Below are 27,192 nucleotides of genomic sequence, written 5' to 3' on the forward strand. Positions count from 1 at the left end.
ATGAATGACACTCTGACTGTCGCATCGCAACACACTTTCCTTGTAGTCTTGACCCAATTCTCGCAAAAAGGGTTGTAACCACATCATCTCCTTAGCAGCTTCTGTCACAGTAACATACTCTGCTTCACAACTAGAAAGAGCAACAATCTTCTGCAATTTTGATACCCAACTGATTGCAGTACCTCCCAGAGTATAAATGTACCCTGTTGTGCTCTTCCTACTATCAACATCACCACCATTGTCAGCATCAACATATCCTTCTAAACCCATATTAGACTTTCGAAAACACAAAGCGAGACCCATACTTCCTCTTAAGTATCGTAGTATCCACTTTACTGCTTCCCAATGTTGTCTACCCGGATTGCTCATGAATCTGCTAACAACTCCCACTACATGTGATATGTCTGGTCTTGTGCAAACCATCGCATACATAATACAACCAATGGCAGAGGCATACGGAACAGTGACCATGTAATTTTTCTCCTCCTCTGTTGAAGACGACTGATCTTTAGATAGTCTGAAGTGACTAGCTAAGGGGGTAGTAACTGGTTTTGCATCATACAAGTTGAACCTGCTAAGAACTTTCTTCACATATTCTTCTTGTGAAAGCTTGAGAACTTCTTCATCCCTGAAAATTCTCATCCCAAGGATTTGTTTAGCAGCACCCAAATCCTTCATTGCAAACTTTTCAGACAACTCTTTCTTAAGCTTGTTAATCTCATACAAGCTTGCTCCAGCAATCAACATGTCATCAACGTAGAGAAGAAGAATAATGTACGATTTATCAAACCTTTTGATAGCAGCAATGATCAGCTTCACACCTCAAAAATTGTTACTTTTCATGAAGCTATCAAACTTCTTGTACCATTGCCTTGGAGCCTGTTTCAAACCATACAGACTCTTCTGAAGCTTGCACACAAGCTCATCTTTTCCTTTGATTTCAAATCCTTCTGGTTGTCGCATATAAATTTCTTCATCTAGATCACCATGAAGAAAAGCAGTTTTGACATCCATTTGTTGAAGATGAAGGTCTTCTTTCACAACCAAACTCAAAATAGTTCTGATTGTCATCAACTTAACTACTGGAGAGAAGATCTCATTGTAGTCAATACCTTCTTTCTTTTGAAATCCTTTCACAACCAACCTTGCCTTGTACCTCATAGTTTTATCATATTCTTCTTTAATCCTGAAGATCCATTTGTTGTGAAGTGCTTTCTTTCCCTTTGGTAGCTCAGTGAGCTCCCAAGTCTGATTCAACATCAAAGAGTCCATCTCATCTTTCATCGCAGACTCCCACTTAACCGATTCATCAGATTGTATTGCTTCCTCATAGCATTCAGGTTCACCTCTATCTGTCAACAAGATATAGTTTAGAGATGGAGACCACCTCTCAACTGGTTTTCGATTCCTTGATGATCTTCTCAACTGTATAACCGGTGTTTGCTGATTTACCTCTGGGGCCACGTTCTCAACGATTTCATCTTCAACAACACATTGTTCTTCTTCGACAACCGGTATATATTCAGCTGAAAATTCTCTCAAATCGACTGTACCAGTCTCTTCCAACTTGGAATCACCACCTGATGTCTTCCCAACACAATCTTTGTAGAGAACCTGTTCATTGAAGATAACATTTCTGCTACGAATGATCTTCCGATTTTGATTATCCCAGAAACGATAACCAAACTCGATATCACCATAACCAATGAAAAAACATTTATTAGACTTTGGATCAAGCTTGCTCCTATCACATTCATTAATATGAACATATGATAAACATCCAAACACTTTCAAATAAGAAAGGTTTACCTTTTTATTGCTCCAAGCTTCTTCAGGAATTCTGAATTCAAGAAAAACAGAGGGTCCCCTGTTTATCAAATAGGCAGCAGTATTAATAGCTTCTGCCCAGAAGGTTTTAGGCAGCCCTGCATGCAATCTCATGCTTCTAGCACGCTCGTTCAATGTTCGATTCATTCTTTCAGCTACTCCATTCTCTTGAGGCGTTCGGGGAACAGTCTTCACCATACTGATCTCATTCTCAGTACAATACTCTTTGAAATCTGAATTGATATATTCACCTCCGTTGTCGGATCTCAAGCACTTAACTTTCTGATTTGTTTCATTTTCAACCAAAGCCTTCCACTTCTTGAAAATAGCAAATACTTCAGACTTGTGCTTCATAAAGTAAACCCATACTTTTCTTGTTGAATCATCTATAAAAGTCACATAGTAGTATGATCCGCCAATAGAAGAAACAAGTGCAGGTCCCCACACATCAGTGTGTACCAACTCTAGTCTTTCTTTCTTGAGCTTCTTCCCAGTTTTTAAGAAATTCACCAGTTTTTGTTTTCCAAGAATGCAGTTTTCACATAACTGATGTTCAACAGACTTCAGTTCTGGAATCTGTCCATTCTTCAAAAGAATTTTCATCCCTTTTTCGCTCATATGGCCCAACCTGCAATGCCATAGCTCACTGTTCTTCGAGTCATCAATTACAGCAGCAACTGTTTCTCTGCAAGTTGAAGTCGTGTATAACGTTCCAGTTTTGTGACCTCGAGCAACAACAATTGCTCCTTTAGTCACCTTCCATGCACCATTTCCACAATTGAAATTGTGACCTTCTTCATCAAGTTGTGTAACAGAGATCAAATTGCGCATTAAACCTGGAATGTGTCTCACCTTATTAATATTCCAAACAGAACCATTTGCCATCTTCAATTTGATGTCACCAATGCCAACAATATCCAGTGGCTCACCATCTGCGAGATAAACTTTCCCACAGTTTCCAGCCACATAATTCTCCATTAATTCTTTGTGAGCAGTGGTGTGGAAAGACGCTCCCGAGTCCAAAACCCATGAATCTATCGGGCTATCAACAGATAGAAGTAACGCATCAGTGACAGATTCTGTAACAACGTTGGCTGCATCATTTTTATCATCACCGTTTTTCTTCGGTGCTTTGCAGTTCCTCTTCAGATGACCTTGTTTACCACAATTCTAGCACTCAAATGTCCTCCCAGACTTGGACTGACTCCTCCTGCTCCTTGACATAGATCTGCTCTTACTTCGGTTGAAATTTCTATCATTACCTCTGCCCCTGTTTTCCACATTCAGAGCAGAACCTTTGAACGTTTCACCAGAATCAATTTTACGAACATCTTCAGCAAGAATACGATCTCTAACTTCAACAAATTTCAGTTTAGCATTTCCAACTGAATTACTAATTGCTGCCCTCATAGGTTCCCAGCTATTTGGTAGAGATGCTAACAAAATCAGGGCACTAACTTCATCCCCAAAATCAATCTCAACAGATAGCAATTGATTCACAATTGTATTGAATTCATTCAAATGAGTAGTGACAGAAGTACACCATCAACCATTCTTAAGTAAAAGAGTCTTTTCATTAAGTGTACCTTGTTGTTAGCAGATGGTTTCTCATACATATCAGAAAGAGATTTCATCAGACCCATTGTGGTCTTCTCCTTTGCTACATTGTGAGCAACTGTCTTGGCTAGCGTCAATCGGACAACTCCCAAAACCTGTCTATCAAGGAGTTTCCATTCAGCTTCATCCATCTTCTCTGGTTTCTCACTCAAAGGAACATGAAGCTTCTTTCCATAGAGATAATCTTCAATCTGCATTCTCTAGAAGGCATAATCTGTCCCATCAAATCTTCCAATCCCATGTCCTATACTGTTCTCACTTGCCATCATTTCCAATGCTCAGATCTAGACCAGCTGCTCTGATACCAGTTGTTAGGATTTGTATCTCCCAAATCCTACCAGCTTGAAAACAATCTGTAAAAACACAAGAAAGAAGAACACAAGAACACACAGATTTATAGTGGTTCACTCAAATTGAGCTACATCCACTTCAGCCACCACCAGATTTACTATGAAGAAGAAGAAGGAATACAGAGTTTTTGCCTCACACTTTATCTCTCTAGAATTCTGTTTGCACATGTAAATCCTTAATAATCATATATTTATAGGGTAAACATTCAGGTAATAAACCTAAATAACTTTGGTCAGGCCCAAGCCCAAAACCAAAAAAAGAAAACCCAATAAACTCTAATTAACAATGTAGAGTTTATTATAAGTGTAGGCTCCATAACTCAACACAGTTGTGCGGTCAACGACTCTTGAGATGACAAGAGATTTTTGAACTCCTCAAGCGATGATTGTTGTGCCCATTCTTGAATCGGGGTGATAAATGGCGTATACTCGGGACGAAGTCCTCGAACAATAAATGTCTTCATTTGAGCCTCTGAAATTTTCTCATCTAGGTTTAGTAAAGAAAATTTTTGAGCATATGTTTTTTACCTTAAGAAAGAACTCTAAGACATATCTGATTTGTTTTGCGCCTACCAACTCGTTTTCAAGCATCTGGAGACGAGCCTCGTTCTTCTTGTTAAAAAGACGATCAAGCGTTTCCCAGATCTCACGAGCAGATTCATAATCGATGATGTGCTCGAACAGATTGTGGGAGATTGACCTCTTCAATACAAATTATGCATTCACGTTGAGTTTCTTCCACTTCTTCAATGCTTCTGCATTTTCAGCGACATCCTCATGAGCTACATCATTGTCGTCTATGACGACGTCCCACAAGTCTTCCCCGACCATGTATGATTCCATACAAGTCTTCCATATCCGATAGTTTGACTGTTTTAACAACTCCAAGCCTAGTCCAGCTACACGACCACCACTTTCCATATTGAATAACAACGATACCTTCTTCATGAATTTAACTAAACTCTGATACCATGTAACGAAATCAAATTCAGGACTTCGATAATCGAACCGTTAAACTTTAGAAAGAGAAACAAACTTAGATGCAAAAGATAATTTCAAGAGACTTGGATAATCCAAGAGTCTCCTAAATAATAAAAAAGAGACATTTATTAGAATTATTATAACTTTAGTTTCTAACACATACATTCAATATTTCAAAGGGAAATCTCATAATCTTTTGCTGTTTAGGAATGCCTTGAAGAAGTCAATTGGGCAAGTGCTATGTCAGAGCAGGATAATGTTCAAGATTGATCAAAATCAAAACCATTAAACTCTTTCATCACCAAAAGGACATCTTCATGACTGATCTTCCCCATCTCCTTCAACTTATATATGGCAAATTCAGCTGGCCTGTACAAACACACCAGCAATCAACAAACAAACGAAAAGGTAACCATTTCAGTAAGAAAAACAACAACTTACCCAACAACCCCATCATTGTCGATATCAGCAATCTCCAAATCCCTTCTAGTCATCTTTTTCTCAAGAACCCATTTCACCAATTTCCTTTGTTTTCTCTCAGTGTACATCTCAGCAAGGTAAAGAAAAAGCTGAGCTAAGACTATAGTCGCGGTCAAAATCCAAAACACCGCAAAAACACGGCCACCTTTGGTAGAAAAGCTCTTGTCTCCATATCCAAGAGTGGTAATAGTCGAGCACACACAATAGAACGCATCCACTAAATCAAACTTTTCAACTTTCACAAAGAAAATAGTCCCGGTTACTATAATCACCAATAAAACAGACAACACAATAAGACATTTGTATTTCGCTTCAATCACATCTGGACCAGCATTTTTTTTAATATGCAATGCCTTGACTAACAGAATTTCCTGCTTTTCAACTAAATGATCAGCAGCATTGCTAAGTATGAATCCAACCAAAGCCATTCCTGTGAAGACTAAAGCACATGCTAGGAGCTTTGAAAGTACAGTGCTGGGCACAAGATCACCATAACCGACTGTGGTCATGGTTACTGCGCAGAAATAGATAGCATCGAGAAATCCATCTGTTTTACGCCCCGACATTTGGTTTCTGAGTAGGTAGAAACAGATTGTGCCGACACCCATGTAGGCGGTTAAGAATAATCCTACTCTCCAAAAACTTGTATGGATTCGACGAATAAATGATGGGTTTTTTTCGTTTTCTATGATTTCAACGGGGAGTTGTAGTTTCTTTAGAGCGCTTTTGCTTCTGCGAAACAACCCGATTCTTCTTCCTTGAAAAGATGGGGTTTTTATTGAGGAAGATGATGATCCTAAGGGCATTAATGCTATGCCATCTGCCATTATAGAAACCCTGAAATTTCACATAAACCAAACATTTGAAATTATCTCATTCACAACTAAGGAATGATTTTCAATAACTTCAATAATTGAATTCTTTGTGTAAAAGCAAGAAATTGACAAGTCATATATAGATTTTTTTTTTGATTTTTTTGTTGTTGTGATCAGTCATATTTGTTTTCTTATTACTTTTTCTTCAACATAAAAGGATGCAAATCGTTTTCCATAAACAAAGCTGGAAATTAAATTTAGTTATCACAAGGTTGGGTAATTCAAACTAAATTTTAGTTTGTAACATATTTATTATGTTTTTTACTTGTTTAATATTTAACATGTTTTTGTCCCAGTTAACAAATTTTGATCCAGTTAATAATTAGTTGATTCATTTTACCTAATTTAATACATTTTGACCTATTTAATACGTTCTTAACTCATTTAACTAATATTTGATTCATTTGACCTATTTTGACTCGCTTAATACGTTTTTAATTTTAACAAATATGTAACCCGTTTTAATTAATTTCACACGTTTTTGGCACGTTAAACACGTTTAATAAAATTTTGACATGTTAACACGTTTTGACCCGTTTAATACACTCGTGACACATCTAACATTAACATTTCCAGTCAGTTTAATTTGTTTTTTTGTTCCGTTTAATATGTTTTTTTATATTATTATACGTTTTTATCCGTTTAACATAATTTTGATTTGTTTAAAATTATTTTAATAATTTAATTACTAAATTTGTTGAAGAAATAATAGGTAAGATCAATATGAATTATTTAAATAATTTATACTAAATAAAGCCTTAAATATGATAAATTATGCTTATTTTCATACACAAATTAATTCATTAAAGAGTTTTATAATAATAGTAATATTTTAGTTTTTTATGGTTAGACTATAATTAATAAATATATTATTAATAAGTTTAAATTTTTTAATTTTTTATTTTATTATATTAGAGATCAACATAATAAAAATTAAAATAATATATTAGAATTGGAAGATAGTTGGTTTATATTGAATTGATAAAAGATAATTGAATTAAATATATTTAATTTAAGTAATTTTGATAAATCTAATCTGACTTGAAATAAACTTGAATTTAATCCAACACAAATTAACTTACCCAAGTTAATATTTCCGAACTTAAGTTAGGTTTAAGTGAATCCAAACTATGCTTTTCGTATGGGTAGATACGAAACGAAATTCAATAGATAGATGCAGCTCTTTTAGGGGTATATTTTATTAAAAAAATTACACAATATTATAATATTCTTCTACCAAATAGACAAATAAATTAATACATAGACGGGTAGTTGCAATATTTATAAAACAAGGGATGGAGAGTTAAAACAACACACTTAAAAAATTCAAAAGAAATTCCATCAACATATTTAATCTATTATCTTTTGAGCTGCACTAATAAAAAAAAGTTAATCAAAACCCACAATTTCAAACTGAATCTGAACTCCAAATCCAGAGATGCCAAAAACCCACAATTTTAAACTGAATCTGAACTCGGTTTCTAGAGATGCCAAAAACCCCAAAAAATTAATCATGTGATGATGATGAAGAAGAAATCCAAGATTGAATCAAAAGTAAGAGAAAGCTTCAAATCAAATGATGAACATTGAACATTACTTCATTGTTCATTTGAAAACACTCTTACAGTTTGTTTGTGTGTGTGTGAGTGTGTGAGAGAGAGAAGGAGGAGAGAGAAGACTTACTATGTTCTTGCTGCTATGCTCTGCCTGCGATTGATTTGTTTGAAGATTTTCTAATCACATCTTTTTATAATTTTTCAATAATTAAAATATATATTTATTTATAGTGGCATGCAACTGTTAAAAATAAATAATAATAATAATAATAAATGAGTTTATTTGCTGTAAACAAAATATCTAAAATTAAAACCAATTATTTTAATTATAAAAAATGATATTTTTTTTTATGTAACTTAGATCTAAAATTGAAAAAAAAAAATTATTATTATTTTTTTAATCTATTTTTTACTTAAAATTTTTTAATCTATTTCAATCAAATCTTTTATATTATATTAAATAAAATAAAATTATTTTTATTTTTGTAATTTAAAAATAAATATAATTATGATAAAATATTATTTTTTAAATAAAATTAAATATAACATTTTCGCTAATCATCTCATTATAATCATATTTTTTTTAATAATTATAATCTATTTTTTTCAAATATCATTATATCAGTTAATATTTTTTTTTTGAAAATGGTTAAAATTATTTTATTAAAATTTCAAAAATGGGAGGATCAAAAATCAGAGCTAGACAAACCCTAACTATGATTAAGATTACAATCAAAAGATCTTAAAAAAATTGATTAGTAACATTCATACATTCTAAAAAACAGAGATTACAAACAGAAAAGACTACATTTAAACATAACCATCACAGTATGAGATTTTCAAATGTCATCTATTTTCATTAAGATGCATTTTTTCCCTTCCTTTTCCTTTTTCTTTCCTCTTTCTCTAACGATAAAAGGAGATTGTATTGAAGATGATGATGAGTATTGTTGTTTCTCATTTTTAATTTTCTCTTTGTACGAGCCCGTACTAATTTGATAGAAAAAATTGTTTCTTTGTTATCTTCAATTTGAGTTTCTGTATTATTGTCTTTCTTATTTTCTACTTCAGCTTCAGACTCCACATCGGTTTTGGAATATTCTTTATCGGCTTTAGAATTCTCTATTTCATCTTTGAAATTTTGTGTGTTTTCCTCTTGAGTTTCCTCAATAACAACTTGAGGTTCACCTTCCATTTTCATTATAATCCTTTGCATTACAGAAAATTTTATTTTCCTCCTCACCTTGATTCCCTTTACTTTCTTTCTTTCGCTGCTTTCCTCTTTCTCAGAATCCTTTTTGCTTTTTTACTCTACATTTTCCTCATTTTTGTCTTTTATATTACTATCCTTGACTTCCACAATATGTTCTTCTATTCTTGATTCTTTCGTTTCATTTTCCTACTTTTTTTTGGTTTTCCGGGTTTTCATGATTTTCTGTTCTTTCTCAATTGCTTTCGCACATTTAGTACTATTATGTTGGAAAGTATTACAGAAAACACACATGTTTGACCTCCATTCATATGAGATTTCCAAGACTATGGGCTTTCCATTCCTATCAACAACTACCATGCTCTTTGGAAGTGTACTTTGAGGATGCACTTCAATGCTTATTCTAACAAAAGTAAGGTGATCTCCTCCCTCTATAATTGAGTCCATATATAATGGTTTCCCAATAGACTAGCAAAGTGACTTAGAGCTTCTACATTATACATGTGTGCTGGGATGTTTCTAAGTTTAAACCATATTTGAGTTGTTTTCTTTGTCTTGTTTAGAAGACTCAATTTTTCAGACCATCTCTTTAACTTCATAAAGTTGGATCCAATATAAATATGCCAAATTTTCAGAATATCATCCAAGTTCGTTCCCTTTTTGAATTGTAGAAAATATAGATCATGGATGTTTGCAGAAACCTTCTCCAATCCCTTCTACTCCCATCGTTTCATTAGTGATTCCTTAGTGTTTGGGAAAAGATACACACACTAGTGAAAAATGGGTAAAAAAACGAGAGTAAAAACTCTCATTTTGACCCTATAACTTTCGGTATATACACATTACCGAAGGTTTTTGTAACTCTCGCCATCCCTCGGTATTGACTCTTTCGTTAAAATCAATTGGGCGTTTATCGAGAGATATCGTAGAGTTTTCGGTTTAGATACCCTAGAGTAAAACCGAAAGTTAATTGAAAAATTCTCGGTTTTTCCTCAGATAGAAAAACCGAAAGTTTTACAATTACCTCTCGGTTTTACTCCTAAGGGAAAAACCGAAGGTTTTCCAATTAACTCTCGGTTTTCTTCAAATGGAAAATTGAAAGTTAATTGGAAAACCTTCAATTTTTCCCTCAAGAGTAAAATCGAGAGTTTTCTAATTAAATCTCGGTTTTCTTCAATTATAAAACCGAAAGTTAATTAGAAAACTTTCGGTTTTACTCCTGAGGGAAAAACCGAAGGTTTTCCAATTAACTCACGGTTTTCTTCAAATGGAAAAACCGAAAGTTAATTAGAAAACTTTCGGTTATACTCCTACGGGAAAAACCAAAAGTTTTCTAATTAACTCTCGGTTTTCTTCAAATGAAAAACCGAAAGTTTTCATATAACTCTCGGTTTTTCCATTTGAATAAAAACCGAAAGATTTTAATATTACTTTCGGTTTTTTCCTATAAAATTTACAAAATATGCCGATTATTTTGCTCGCAACCAAACCTGTTCAGCCAAACCAATATATCAATAATAAAAGAAATGACACATACATTAAATGATCATTATCATTACAAAATTAGCAACCAAACTAATCATCCGAACAATCAAACTTAAATCTAATATGATATTCTAACATTCAACTAACTTAACCATATAATAAACCAACAATAACTAACCTTGCAGGAAAAAAGCGACGAAGAAGGGCGACGAAGAAGAGCGACTGTGGTGAAATCAAACAATAATAAACCTATTAATCAAACAAAACAACATAAACATATACCAAATCAATCCAATAATATAATCAATCCAAAACCAAATCTAAATACTTAATCCAACAAAATAAAAAACTAAAATAAACAAAATCCAACAACCCATTCCAAAAACCAAATCCAATAACATAATCCAATACATAATCTAAACTAATCTAACAATAATATAAACATAATCTAACAATTCAACATAATTAATCCCAAAACAAAATCCAACAACTCATTCCAAAAACCAAACCCTAAACCAAATCTAAAATCAATTTCAAAATCTAATTCAATAACTTAATTCATAACTTATAACCTAATCTAACAATAATCTATCAATAATCCAATAAATCTAACAATTCAACATAATTCCCAAAACAAAATCCAACAACTCATTCCAAAAACCAAATCCAAAACCAAATCTAAAATCAATTTCAAAATCTAATTCAATAACTTAATCCATAACTTATAACATAATCTAACAATAATCTCTCAATAATCCAATAAATCTAACAATTCAACATAATTAATCACAAAACAAAATCCAACAACCCATTCCAAAAACCAAATCCAAAACCAAATCTAAAATCAATTTCAAAATCTAATTCAATAACCTAATCCCAAACTTATAACCTAATATAACAATAATCTATCAATAATCCTAAAAAATCTAACAATAATATTGAAAAAAAAAATTAACCTGCAGGGGGCGGCAGCGACAGCGGCGGCGGCGACGACTAGCAGCAGGGCGGTTGTCTTCAATAACCGGCGACGACTTTCTTCAAGCGGAGGCAGCGTCGTCTTGGAGAGGAGGATGCGGAGGCGGTTCGTCTTCAATAACCGCGCGTTTTCCTTTGGATTCAACTCGGCTTTCTTCTTAAGCGGAGGAGCGGAACCGACGGTGCGTTGTCTGGTGGCTGTAGTCGTCGGGTTGGGCGACGTCTTCGTCTGGTTGGGCATCGTTGTCGGGGAGGCGGCGGAAGGGAGGAGATAAGAAGAGGGAAAGGAAATCGAGAAAGAAGAAGAGAAGGCGCGATAATGGTCATTTCCGAAAGTTTTTTTTTTATTTTAATAGGTCATTTCCGAAAGTTTTATTCAAAACTTTCGGTTTTGATAATGGTCATTTCCGAAAGTTTTATATAAAACTTTCGGCTTTGATAATGGTCATTTCCGAAAGTTTTATATAAAACTTTCGGTTTTGATAAGGGTCATTTCCGAACTTTCGGTTTTGATAGATATTTCCGAGAGTTATATCATTAACTTTTGGAATTCTCATTTTACAAATTGTTAAATTAATTGATTTTTCACCTTCTAATGACTTTGAACAACATTTGATAATCTTAAAACATTACACACTCCATATGATCAAACTTTATACATATTCATATGATCATCAAACACAAACATACATATACACTTCTTTATATAATCAAACACAATCTTTAACATTTTAACATTAAACACAATATTAATTTTTAAAAAACAACCTACACTTTATTAGATTAGTTAGGAGTCTAGATTAGTAGGTGAAAAACAAATTAATTTAACAAATTATGAAGTGGTAAAACCGAAAGTTAATGGTATAACTTTCGGTTTTGATGGGTATTTGCGAAAGTTTTGAATAAACCTCTCGGTCCTAACCTTAAACAGAATGTTTTTTTGGAAGGGTCAAAACTGAAGGTTTTCAAATGAACCTTCGGTTTTGACCTTTACCCATACTTATAATTTTTTATGTTTTTTTAAAACAAGGGTCAAAACCGAAGGTTTTCAAATGAACCTTCGGTTTTGACCCTTACCCATACTTAGAATTTTTCTGTTTTTTTAAAACAAGGGTCAAAACCGAAGGTTTTCAAATGAACCTTCGGTTTTGACCCTTACCCATACTTAGAATTTTTTCTATTTTTTTAAAACAAGGGTCAAAATCGAAGGTTTAAACCTTCGGTTTTGACCCTTACCAACACTTATAATTTTTATGTTTTTTTAAACAATGGTCAAAACCGAAGGTTTTCAAATAAACCTTCGGTTTTGACACTTACCAACACTTATAAATTTTTCTGTTTTTTTTAAACAAGGGTCAAAACCGAAGGTTTTTAAATAAACCTTCGGTTTTGACCCTTACCCATACTTAGAATTTTTTCTGTTTTTTTAAAACAAGGGTCAAAACCAAAGGTTTTCAAATGAACCTTCGGTTTTGTCCCTTACCCATACTTAGAATTTTTTTCTATTTTTTTAAAACAAGGGTCAAAACCGAAGGTTCATTTGAAATCTTCGGTTTTGACCCTTCTGATTTTTTTAAATGAAGGTAAAAACCGAAGGTTTTCAAATAAACCTTCGGTTTTGAACCTACCCAACACTAAGAATTTAGGTAAAAAAACTAAGGTTTTCCAATAAACCAAGTACCTTATTTTTTTGGGCAATCTAATAAATAAAGGAAAATAATTCATAAACAACATTAATAAACCTAAACCAAAGGATAATAATAATTCATAATTATGATAAGCAAAACACACTTAAATGTCATACCAAAATGTCATCATTCATACAGAAAAGATAATACATAATTAATCAAACAAATATAATCTAGAAATTAGTAGATGTGGGGGGAGGAGGGGGTGGTTGATTCTGCCTCTTCAACAATTCAATTTGCTGTTCGAGATTCACCAATTTTTGCGCCATTTCAGCCCTGTCCGCTTTAATTTCAGTAAGCATTTGGCCTCTTTCCGCATTCCTCAATCGGATTTGCTCCATTTTCAGGGTCATTTTTCTCACATCTTCCTCACGTGCCTCAGTTTTTGATTGTGCTAACAAATTCTGGTATGACCGGGACAGTTTCTCTAGTGTACGCCGAATACTCATCCATGACTCACCCATCCTAAATGCATTTCATATATATATATATCAAACACAATAACCAAAATATATCATTCATTTAACAAAATCTAACAAAATCATATACATTTAACAAACTAACATAAATCTAATCTAAACAATAACAAATCTAAATTAAAGTGCCAAACACATAATCTAAACTAACGGCCTAAATCTAGATAATATAAACAAATCTAACCTAATAATTAACAAAAGCAAATAAATCTAACCTGGAACGCGAGAAGACGAAGATGAGAAGCGGCGGAGGCGGCTGCGGTGCGGAAGAGAGAGAAAAGAGAGAGGAGAATGAAAAATGAAGAGTTAGGGTTTGAATTTATAAAGGTATTTACCGAAAATTTTCAAATAAACCTTCGGAAATATTAACTTAAAACCGAAGGTTTTCAAATAAACCTTCGGGAATAAGAATCACGGGTTTTATTTTTTTTTGTCTTTTTTAGGATGGGTCAAAACCGAAGGTTTATAGGATAAACCTTCGCAATTAACAATTTCAGGAAAAGATAAAACCGAAAGTTTTTTAAATTACCTTCGCAATAAATCATTCTCCAACTTAGAATTTTTTTTCATTTTTCTGGGATGAGTCAAAACCGAAGGTTTATTGGACAACCTTCGCAATTAAGAATTTCATGGAAGGTAAACCCAAAGGTTTTTTGAATAACCTTCGCAAAATAACCAACTTCCAATACTTAGAATAATTTTGATTTTTTTGGAAGGTCAAAACCGAAAGTTTTACAAAAAAACTTTCGGTACTAATTAGTAAACCCGAAAGTTTTATACCCCTCTCGGAATCTATTTTTAATAACGAAAGATTTGTTCCTCTCGGGATCAATTAGGAGAGTTTTATAAAACCTTCGGTAAAATCTGTCGGTAAAGGTCATTTTTTTACCAGTGACAGTTCTTTCCTATGTAGTTCTCAACATCTACATTTTCCCATTCTTTGACGCATTTCTCCTCTACTTCAGTGGACAATTTAAATTCAAAAAGAGTTGAGAATCTCCAATTTTATTTTAAACTCACCCAAGTAGATTTGCCTTTTGTATGCATGATCTTCTACTTTTTTTTCTGTATTCTTTTTCCAGACTTCATTTACCTTATAGTTGGAATTGCTCCTGATAGTATAGGTCTTTGATTTTGGGAACTTCATTAGCTACTTCATTGTTTCTGACCAGTTTACTATCTTTTTGTATTTTCCTTTTTCATTAGGTTCCAATCTTGAAGATAATATATATTCAATTGGTCGATTGTTTGTTGTATTTTCTCTTTGTTGAGCACAATCTCTCCTTTCTCTGCATGCATCAGTAACTTTGTGATTTGATTTTTAAGTTCAAAGAGGTTTGCTCTTTCATTATACCCAACCTTCCATATTCTTTCATTTTCCCCCTGTTTTTCTACTGCACTTTCTTCAGAATTTATATCAGTAATTGGTTCTTTATCTTTGCTGCATTCCTATTTTTCATGGATAATTTCTTCAAAAATCCTATCGATTTCTTTTTCAGATACCTCCCTTAAACTTTCCATCACAAATTGTCTGACTTCCTTATTCTTATTGTTTTTCTTTCTTCCCATTTTGATGAATAATAGAACACAACAAAACAGAGCAATAACAGAATATGGTACACTAGATAACCTAACTATTAGAGAACATGGTAAATTAGAAACCATAACCTTCCAACCAAGTTTTGCAAATGAATGAATGACCTAGTTATTAGAGTCGATATCGTGCCGTAAGTGCCGATTGTGTCGATCGTGCTGATTGTGCCGATTGTGCGCACGTTCTTGATTTGACAAGCGACTAGTAACCGCGACCACAACAAGCGAAATTGCGACCTTGATACTGTGTCGATCGTGTTGTTCTTTTCGTTCGTGCTAATCGTGTCGTTCGTGTTGATCGTGATACAATTAATATATTAGACATACCTATTGGATTATCATATCAATTATTTTTTAGGTAGACTATTTGGTTAAGAGAAATCGTCGAATTTTCGATTATCGTAGTCGTCCAATGTGTATAATTCATAATATTATTATTATTACGTTTTTTAAAATTCGTTTCGAAAAATCGGTCTTTTAGTTTTATTTTATTTCAATCTTTTGACTGTATTAAATTATTCTCATTATTTTTAATGTTAACAAATAAAATAAATCAAGTTACATATTCAATTTTTCAAATGCATTTAATTGAAAAATACAATTTTTTATTTATTTAGTTATCAATCATTGCAACCTTTGCCAATATTAATAGACACATTCTCCTTAAAAAATAACTAAAAAAATAAAAAAATACTACAAACATTAATGGACACTACATTAAACGAGTGGCTTAGAAATAAATGAAATAAAAGTGTGACAAAATGTCAAATATAACTATTGACATTGATGCTTAACTATAATTAAAAAGTTATGAAAATATTCAAAAATCTCGTTTTAATTTCAGAAAAAATTATTTGTGTAATCACCACAAAATATTATTCTAGTAATATATATATATATATATATATATATATTTATTGACAATTTTAAATTAGTCAACAAATGTATGACTTTTTGGATAGAATTAACCAAAGCAATTGTGGCCACAAAGTTTTAAAATGATATTAAGTTCAAAATTGTATGAAATAAGTTATAATATTACTTGGAATGAACAATTATAAATAAATTTATATTACAATTTTAAATAATAAATAAATTGAATTTATATTACAAATTTAAAAAATATTAATTATTTAAGTAAATGAACTTGTATAATTGATTTTGTAATTATTATTATTATTATTTTTCATTTGTTTATTATTATTTCTTAAATTAGTTTGAAACTTAATTATAAATAAAAAATAACAAGAATATTTAACTAATATTTTTTAAATTAAACTTGTATGATTTGAAATAAAGTAAGTTTATTTATATATAAAAAATGATTTTAAAGTAAACTATTAATTTTGCATGTCTTTTACATTTTGTATTACTTTTAGATTAGATGCTAATAATAATAATTATAAAAGATTAAATTATAATTAATATTGAACATAGAATAAATTTTAATAGAATGGTGGGTGACCACCCAGTCAAGATCAATGATGGCAACTTGATAATAAAATATCATTTTATTTTGTGGTGTGCATAAGAAGAAGACTTAGCCCGTTAAACTTGTAATTACCAATTTCCTTTAGGCCTTGGTGGAGGAATCGATTTTTTGGATTTTGTCTGGGTTTTATTCAAAAAAATTCTCGTTTGATAAAAAGTAAGAAAAAACTGGTTTTTAAAATTTAAAGACTAATTTACCTTTTGATTTTATAAGATATAGTGTAGGTGAGAAAATGATGGTTTAGAGAGAAGATAAAATTAGAAGGTAATTTTGATATTTAAATGATAAAATTATTTGATTTAATGATTGATAAGATGTTTAAGTTTTGGGATAAAACCGAGTTTTATCCCAAAAACCCCTTCATCAAAGAGGTCTTGGTCTACAGCTTCTATAATTATTTATGAATTTTTTTATCTATAAAATAATATATAGCTTTAATTATTATATACATAATTAATAGAATGAGTACGTTTGTTGGGATACAAAATTAATTTTGGAGGATTTTGAGAAAAACCTATCACAAAGAAGTGTGGTTTATTGAGAATTAGCTCTTTTGATTTTTTATCATTACAAATTATTATTTTTTGACATATTTATTTATTTTTCTTTGTTTGGTAATTATATATGCCACATAAAATATATTATTTTAGGTAAAGTTGACGGGGAATGACTTTCTAAAATTTCGATTACGACGACTTGTTATGATATTTATATAGTACGTCTTTTGAGCATTTTATGAACATCTATAAAATGGTTTTCAAATCAATTTTTACACTAAATAAGTTATTTTTGACAATAATTTTGTGTTACACATTTTCTTTTGTCTTAATCTCATTGGAACTATATTGAAATTAAGTAGTATAATTAAATATAAGATTGTATATTATATAATATAAAGAAAAAAAGTAATTTTAACATTGATAAAATAAATTATCTTGTATAGTTGTATAATGATGGCCTGAGAAATGAATAGAATATTTAGCCCATTATTTTCCTCCATTATTTTATCAAAACAAATCATAATATTGTTTTATGTATTTTTCTCATCTATTAATTACCTATTACATTAGTAAATAAATTGAGACGAGTCTCTAATATGTAACTTTTACATTTAAATATTATTTTTATTTTTTTAACCACTAAACAAAATAATTAATTTAAAATATCAAATATTTAAATGTCATCCATTTGATTGACAGTTATGTTTGAGATTGAATTAGTTTCCTAAATTAAAAGAAATATTCACTAAGACTTCTAAATAATTTATTATATAGTTTCATTACATGTTTAATTAAAATGTCACGATTTCGATTTCAGTTGAAAGTGCTTTTAGTTTAAACAGGGAATTATGACTGTAGGGTGTTATGTTAATTTTTTTTTAATTCTCCCCCAACAAAATTTACATCTTTAATTAAATTTTAATCATTTTATTTTTTTTATAATATTTTCTATATTGAATACAAAATATATATATTAATTATTGAACCCAAATAATTTATATTTTATCAATAATAAATTTTTCTTCCAAAATTGAAAATTACCTACATCAAACAAGCCCTTAATCACTATAGTTGATTTTTTTTTTTTAAATGAGTTGCCCAACATAAAAGGGAGTAAAGTATAATAAACCCAATTTTCTCACGTCCATACAAAATATACCTTTTTATTGAATTTGTTTTCAGTTTTCACTAGAGAATATAATTTAATTAGTCCATTTGAAAATGACATTTTCCAAAGTAAATTGTAGTATTATTTTTGGATTTCAAGATAACGCCATTTTTAGTATTAGTTACTTACAAATAAATTGATAGGTGCATGTATGACTGGATCCCAATAAAAAGATTGCCGGCTAAATTTAAAAAATTATACATTTTTGGTTGGTAAATGAAATATGCATGTATGACCACAAATTAATTTGATTATGAATCATAGATAGTTGTGCTTTATTATAAACTATCTTAATTTTGAAATAAATTAAGTTACAAAATTATTGAGTTCAATTTTTTAAGATATCTTTTGATTTTTGTATTTTAAATAAATCTTTATTATATATCAAACTAAAATTAAAGAACTTTTTATAATTCTTTCAATGTCTCAACATTTTGCAGGTTATCGATTCAACCGCCTAGATTTAGGTATAAAAGTTATTTAAAAATCTGAATATATTCAATATGTTATTAAAATAATTCTACATATATTTTATTTGTAAATCATTAAATTTACTTTTTAAATAATTAAGTACAAAAGTTTTAATGTAAATTTCTTAGTTTTATTTAGAACATTTAGCAACAATTATTTTTTAAAATATTTCAGTGTTAAAACTCAAATTCATAATTTTGAAGACATTATATTATGAGTCTTTTTATTTAGTTATATGTTATTTAAAAATAATAAAATATTTTTGTCACAAAATATTGAATTTATTTTTAAAAATAAATTAAGTATAAAATCTTCAAAATAAAGCTTGTGTACTTAGTTTCTTTTACAATTTATATATTTTTTGGGACAAAATATGATATCTCTTGTACAAATATAAAAGCTATATTTTTTTTGGTTTATTAAAAGGTGATTTTAATAATTCAATAAGTGTATTAAATGATAAAAAAATTATGTGTACTATTTTCACCTAAAACTTTCTTAAATAGAGGTGGAAGCAAATGAATAAATGAGGTAAAGTGATATTAATTTTCTACATTAATTAAAAGAAAAATACAATGATATTATAAATAAAATTAGAGTTAATAGTCTTTATAATTTATGTGTGGTTTTTTTTTTCCCCACAATTTGTAGTTGAATTTAATTTAATTTTATATATATATATATATATATATATATATATATATATATATATATATTTTGGAGAAATTTTGTAAAAGAGAGAAAATATTATTTCGATAGTTGAGTTAAGATTTACATTAAAAATCCATATATTTAAAAGACATTATTAAGTATAATAAAAGATAAAGACAGACCATTTTGAATAAAAACACATTATTAAGTATAATAAAAGATAAAGACAGACCATTTTGAGTAAAAACAAAATTACACATAATCTAAGATAAAAAAGATAATTCAACATATATATTTAAATTTGAATGACAAATTGCAAACCCTAATCCTAGCTTTCTTAACTTTTATTATTAAACATGATATGTTTTCACTCATAAATTTATATCCTATTATTTTTTTGTAACATTTTTCTTTTTAGAATATAAACATAATTTAGAAACATGGATTTGGAGTGTATTAATTTGGATTATAGTTTTAATAAAAAAATTATAAATTATATTTATTTTTATCCGTATCACATTCAAATATTAATTTAAATAAAATAACATTTCAAAATATACTATATATATATATTCATACATTAACAATTTTTCGTACAAATCCAATTTATTTTGTATTTAAAATTTTATTTATGTTTATTATATATTCACCAACTCAACTAATTATGAGATTGCTAAAATAAAATTAATCAAGGAAAAATTAGTCTCGCCTCCACACCCTTTCCACCCCTATTCAAAACGAGATTGATAATTTGTATTAGATGTTTAATATCCACCTTAAAATTCACAATAATATATTAAAAATATTATAAGCATTAAATGGATGAAGCATAAGAATTGGACATTTTTATCAACCAGACATTGACCTTCAAGGTAGGTCATGAGACGACTTAATCATATCCTCCCAATTTATGGTCAATTACATGTGAAGTCACACAAAAATCAACCTTATCCTTTCAATTTAAATGAAGAATATTGAGGCCAATTAAAATTGACATATATTATGTAATTTAACTTGTATATAACTTATTCAAAACTTGATAAAAAATATATATAGTTAGGGGTGAACATAATTTTGGGTTTACCCAAATCCAATCTTAACTCAAACTCAAAATATTAATTTGGGTTGGTTAATATAGGTTGGGTTGAGTATGAGTTGGGTTGAGTATGGGTTAAGTTTAATTTGGGTTGGGTTAGAGTTACCCAAATTACCTAAATTATATAAATTTAGTTTAATTCTCTATTACTAATTCAATATAAACTAATCATCTTCCAACTTTAAGTCGAACACGTTTTTGACATGTTTAACACGTTTTTCATACGTTTAACACGTTTTTCACACATTTTAAATATTTTTAACACGTTTTCACACTTATAACACGTTTTTCACACGTTTAACACGTTTTCACGTTTTTTGCCACGTTTAACACGTTTTTGACATGTTTAACACATTTTCACACTAATAACACGTTTTTCACGTTTTAACACGTTTTAAACATGTTTAATACGTTTAACGCATTTTTGACAAAGTAACTCGTTTTTTACATTTTTGGCAGGTTTAACACGTTTTTAACATATCTAACATGTTAACACGTTTTTGATAAGTTTAACACGATTTTCACGTTTTTGGCACGTTTAACACGGTTTTGACATTTTAACACGTTTTTGATATGTTTAATACGTTTTTCACATGTTTAACACATTTTTAATATTTTTAACACGTTTTCACACTTATAACACGTTTTTCACACGTTTAACACATTTTCACATTTTTTGGCACGTTTAACACATTTTTGACATGTTTAACACGTTTTCACACTAATAACACGTTTTTCACGTTTAACACATTTTTGACATGTTTAATACATTTAACGCGTTTTTGACAAGTTTAACACGATTTTTTTATGTTTTTGGCACGTTTAACACGTTTTTAACATAACTAACACGTTTTTGATAAGTTTTAACATGTTTTCACGTTTTTGGCACGTTTAACACGTTTTTGACATTCTAACACGTTTTTGATATGTTTAACACGTTTTTACACGTTTAGCACGTTTTTCACACGTTTAACATGTTTTCACGTTTTTAGCATGTTTAACACGTTTTTGACATATTTGACACGTTTTTCACACGTTAACACGTTTTTCACATTTTTGGCACGTTTAATATATTTTTGACATGTTTAACATGTTTTTAACTCATTTAACACATTTAACACGTTTTGGTACGTTTAACACGTTTTTCACATTTTTAGCATGTTTTCACGTTTTTGGCACATTTAACATTTTTTTGATATTTTAACACGTTTTTACATATTTAACATATTTTTGACATGTTTAATATGTTTTTTTGCACGTTAACACGTTTTGATAAGTTTTAACACGTTTTTGTCACATTTAACACGTTTTGGCATTTTAGACACGTTTAATACATTTTTCACACATCTGACATCAAACGAGTGAAAAATGTATTATACGTGTCAAAAATGTGAAAAACATGTTAAACGTGTCAAAAACGTGTTAAATGTGTCAAAATGTGCCAAAAACGTGGAAAACGTGTCAAAACGTGTTAAACGTGCCAAAAACGTGAAAATGTGTGAAAACGTGTTAAACATGTTACAAACGTGTTAAACATGTTAAGAATGTGAAAAACGTGAAAACTGTGAAAAACATGTTAAACATGTCAAAACGTGTTAAATATGCCAAAAACGTGAAAAATGTGCCAAACATGTCAAAAACGTGTTAAACATGTCAAAACATGAAAATAGTGTCCATCGTGTCAAAATGTGTTAAACGTGTGAAAAACATATTAAACGTGTCGAAACCGTGAAAAACATGTCAAAACATGTTAAACGTGTCAAAACGTGTTAAACATGTCAAAACATGAAAATAGTGTCCATTGTGTCAAAATGTGTTAAATTTGCCAAAAACGTGCTAAACGTGTCAAAAACGTGTTAAACGTGTGAAAAACGTACATGTCAAAAATGTGTTAAACATTTCAAAACATGTCAAAAACATGAAAATGTAGAAAACGTGTTAAACATGTCAAAAACGTGTTAAACGAATAAAAATTTGTTAAATGAGTCAAATACATGTTAAATGAAAAAATAAAAATAAAATAATTGGGTTACCCAACTCATACTCAACCCAACCCATATTAGTAAATAATATGGGTTGAATTATGAGTTGGGTAAATTTAATTTGGATTAAATATTGGTTGGGTAATACGGGTTGAGTTTACCCGTTTACTCGACCCTATATATAGTAACATAAATAAATCATTGACATGACATGAAAAGTATTGAAAACATAGATATCATCTTGTTTTATTTTATTTTATTTTAATTTAATTTATTATTTGTGTCTATAATTCAATAAAAAAAACCTACGTTTATCTACTTAACTTATCATAATTTTTATATTATTTTTTAAAAACATCCCAATATATTTTTAAGTCCACCCTAACTCGAATTTTTGGATGGTGATAAAGGTTGATATTTTTTTATAATTTTTTTTATAGAGTATTGTAACGTCAAAAATCAACCCTTCTCGAGAAGGGGCTTTCGTTACTCGATAGTCATGCCTCATAATTCACATTTCTCTAAACGAGGAACCAAAATGGTAAGTTTAACTAGAGTGCATTTAAAACATCTATTTAGACTACTTTTGACTTTTTTAGAGTTATCACCTAATTTATTATTCGAGAAATTAGAAAAAAAATTATTTTGCATGTTCAAATGCATTTTAAAGATTATGTTCATGGTTCGGTGCTTGGTTACATGTGAGAAAGGGCTCCCGCATGTCTCACGTGTCTGTCACGTTATAGTCTCTACTTTAAATTTTTGACCATTTTAAATAATATTATTTTACACCTTATTGATTTATCAAATCCTAGGCCATGCGTTTAAAGGTAACTCAAGACTAAACATGTATCTAGTTTTGTATCATTCTATTTCTAGGGAATGCATCAATATTATGGTCCTAAATTTAAAACGTAATAAAATAAAATAAAATGCTATTACCTGTAAACGAGAATTGAGGTTAAAAAAATGGTACCTACAAACATAAATAAAAAGTTAGTTTATAAGAAGAAAAAAAATCCAAACGAACCTAAAATTTGTTCAAATTTATTATTCATAATATTTATATATATATATATTATATTATATATATATATATTGTTTATTATTAGAAATGATTTTTTATTTTATATATTTTTGGAATTTTCTTAATATAAGTCAAGTAAATAAATAAAAAAAAAGAATAAAAAGAAACCAAACGGGTCTCTCTCTCTATATTTTGGAAATTAATATTTTTTTTTGTGGTGTTTTATATTTTTGGAATTAATTAGATTATCTACTTCAAAGAAAGAAATATATATATATATATGACCTGCTTTGGTCCAGTTGGCTTGAGAGCGTATTTATTTGATTTATGTGAAGTGGGTTCTGATAATCGAATTGCATGAGCACCATTAACTTGTTTTATTAAAAAAAAAAAAAAAAAAAAAAGTATATCTAGACGTATTTACTTGTAAATAGTTCAATTATACGTTTGAACTAATAAAAGTTGATTTAGACGTATGTAATAATAAAAATTGGCTCATTTAACTTTTGTTAGTAAATTCTATTAATTATTTTTAAAATTTTTAATATTTATTATTTTAATATTTATTTTTTTCTTTTTCTTTTTTATTAATTAATTAATCTGTTTATCTTTTTTTACTATTTTTTTTTTTATTTTTTTATTATTAATTAATTAATTAATCCATTTATCTCTTTTTACTATTTTTTTTTTGTTATTTGAATATTTTATTTTATTTTTTCTACTATTTTTTTTTATATAACATAATATTATGTACAAAATAGTTCATTATTTACTATAATATTTAATTTTATTAAAAATTATAAATCATAAATCAAAGATTAAACATAAAGACTATTAATTTCATTTTTGTTTATATTAAGAAAAAAAATTACAAACAAATTGTTAAATCTTTTTTATAAAATTAGAAGACATGTTACAATTAAACAAACTCTTCATAGTAGAACAAAATTAACAAAAAAAAATTGTTAAATCTTTTTCACAAAAGTAGAAGGCCTATTACAATAGAACAAACCTTTCACAAAACCTTCAAAAATAATTTCTCAAATACATCTAAAAGATCTCAAATACAAACAAGTTGCCAAATCTAAATTCTCGTATATTATCAAATAAAGTGCTGTTAAATCTCAATTATCTCACAATATCAACTAACACTCTTGTGTTGGTAATGATTGCGATGTTTGACCGTCAACTGTAGCAATCATTCATCTTCTTCGTTTTCCAGGCTATAAAATAGAGTACACATTTGTAAATTACAACAAAAAAATAATTAAAACTGAACTTACATTTTCAATTGTGATCCCATCATTAGTTTGGTAAACTCCTATGCCTTCAAATTCTCTAGTACTCCTCAAAATCTTAACAACACAAAACTTATTTCAAATACATATATGTTAAACTTATATAAACTATGTTAACAAAACAAAAATGTTGAATTTAACTTACAATATTATTTGTCGATGATGTTTGGCCTTGTTGTTTGCACCCCCTTTTATTGTGAGTACTTGAATATAGCAACTTACCTTTGCCGACTCATTTAGTGCATATAGACATACCCTTTTTTCACATGAATACTTTGTCACAGCAGATTTAAATTCATTGTGATCTTTAAATGACATACCAATAAAGAATACCTCACTTGATTGCTTTGACAAAATGTGAGTACTGATATCTTCACACATATACGGATCATCATCATCGTCATCATCTTCATTTTTGCCATCGTCATCATGACTGTCACTATCACTATCATTTTTACTGACACCACCACCGCCGTTAGACTTTGTCAAAACTCATGTCTCAAATCCTTCGCTAGCCTTATCCCAATCCATTATAGACAATTCCAATTGAGGCACTTCTGCTTCATATCTTAATTGTAAAGGCGATTCATCATGTTCTATCATTTTTAACCTTAATTTTCTGTCATAATTATCAACAAAACAATAATTAATATTTTAACATAAACACAAACTAGTCATAAACATGAGTGAAGTTTTAGGATTAAAGTTTTAGTAAGCACACAAAAAAAATGGTAGAGTTTGAACATAAACACTAAAGTGGGAGAATGATAACTAACCTTTGAAGTCGCAAATAGAGGATTGAACGAGCTTCTTTGGTTGAACAAACTTCTTTGGTTGAGCAAAACTTCTTTGAATCGGAAGAAAACTGATTGAGAAAGAAGATGAAAGAGGGGAAAAGAAAGAAGATGGAGAAAAAGAAGATGAAAGGGGAAAAAGAAAGAAGATGAGAGAAAGAAGAAGAAAATAGGTAAAATAAAGAAGATGAAAAGAGAGAAGAAAAATATAATTAATAAAGAAGAAAGAGAGAGAAAAATGAATATTTAAATAATAAATATTAAAAAATTAAAAAAAAATTAACAGAGTTTACTAACATAGGCTAAATGAGCCAATTTTTAAATTACATACGCCTAAATGAACTTTTATTAGTTCATACGTCTAATAGAGCTAGTTGTACAAGTACATACGGTTAGACGAACTTTTTTCTTAAACAAAAAGGGTCATTTATTCTATTCTTGACACATCAAATAGATTGACTCTAAAACAAAATATAAACGGAAAATTAGCTTTTCAAATACAATATAACATCAAGGAAGTTTCAAATTGATAACAAAAACATTATTCTTATTGGATCAATCATCACTACAACTTTCGAATATGGAGAACTAAAGAGTTTTCTAGACGACTAAGAATTCACAAACAAACACTAGTAGAAAAAAGGGCTACGGTAACGAATTTTAGTAACGGTGCTATAGTGACCTTACTGAAAGTTTTTATCAGTAACAGATATATAGCACCGTTACTGATATAAATATCAGTAACGGACATATAAAACCGTTACTGATAATTAATATCAGTAACGACTTTTCCTTAAGAGTCGTTACTGATACGTCATTAGTCGTTTCTTTCATAAGGGTATCAGTAACGGTTATAAGGATAACAGTTACCGATACTTTCATTTGTAACGGTTATCCATATAACCGGTACTGATACGTCATTAATTGTTTCTTTTCTACAAGGGTATTAGTAACGCTTTTAAGGATAATCGTTACTGATACGCCATCAATGATTTATTTTCTAAAGGGGATCAGTAAAGGTTATCAGTAACTAGATAATCGGAACCGCACTAAGAAGCTCTTTTACATCAAGCTCAGAGTTGTACCCACGGTTGTCTCTATCCTTTCTGATTCCTCTGTTAGGGATTGTGAAGCATCTTTATCTCTCCTCATGTGGGATGTGACCACCCACCATAGGAAGTTAATATCAGTAACAGTTGTATAGTCATTACTAATATAAACATCAGTAACAACTTTAAAAGGTCGTTACTGATTCTCTTCTATTATTAGTAATGCTCGTTTCTGTAACGAATGGTAACGACGATAAATATCGTTGCAGAAGGTCATCAGTAACGACTTTAGGACTTTCAGTAACGTCTTTCGCCCTTACTCATGCTCATTTTTTTACTAGTGAAAACTTACAATAGACATTCCCCGTATTTGAACAACCTCACTTAAGAACAAGAGAAATCGAGACCTGCACAAACAATCTCCAATATATACTGAAATGTAGTCTTTTTTCTTCATTTTCCATTCCGTCCATCTATTCACGTCACCTCCTTTAGAACTGAAAGCACAAGACAAAATAGAACAATATGCAACTAACACATGAGGGTGTCAA

At 29.7% G+C, this 27,192-nt stretch overlaps 1 protein-coding gene across 1 annotated transcript in view; it reads right to left on the reverse strand.

Annotated features, from left to right (window-relative positions):
• Positions 1 to 4,883: 4,883 nt before the first annotated feature.
• The window catches only part of LOC124910256 (two-pore potassium channel 1-like), an 87,660-nt gene continuing 65,351 nt past the window's right edge, over positions 4,884 to 27,192 (reverse strand). The window contains exons 2-3 of the mRNA XM_047450880.1: positions 5,217 to 6,092; positions 4,884 to 5,144 (exon numbers count right to left, since the gene is read on the reverse strand). Coding sequence (XP_047306836.1) covers positions 5,036 to 5,144; positions 5,217 to 6,082 — 975 coding nt within the window. The 5' untranslated portion in view covers positions 6,083 to 6,092 and the 3' untranslated portion in view covers positions 4,884 to 5,035. The remainder of the gene's footprint in view (positions 5,145 to 5,216; positions 6,093 to 27,192) is intronic.

Source organism: Impatiens glandulifera, chromosome 7 (assembly GCF_907164915.1).
Source record: "Impatiens glandulifera chromosome 7, dImpGla2.1, whole genome shotgun sequence".
In the NCBI taxonomy this organism is placed as follows: Eukaryota; Viridiplantae; Streptophyta; class Magnoliopsida; order Ericales; family Balsaminaceae; genus Impatiens; species Impatiens glandulifera.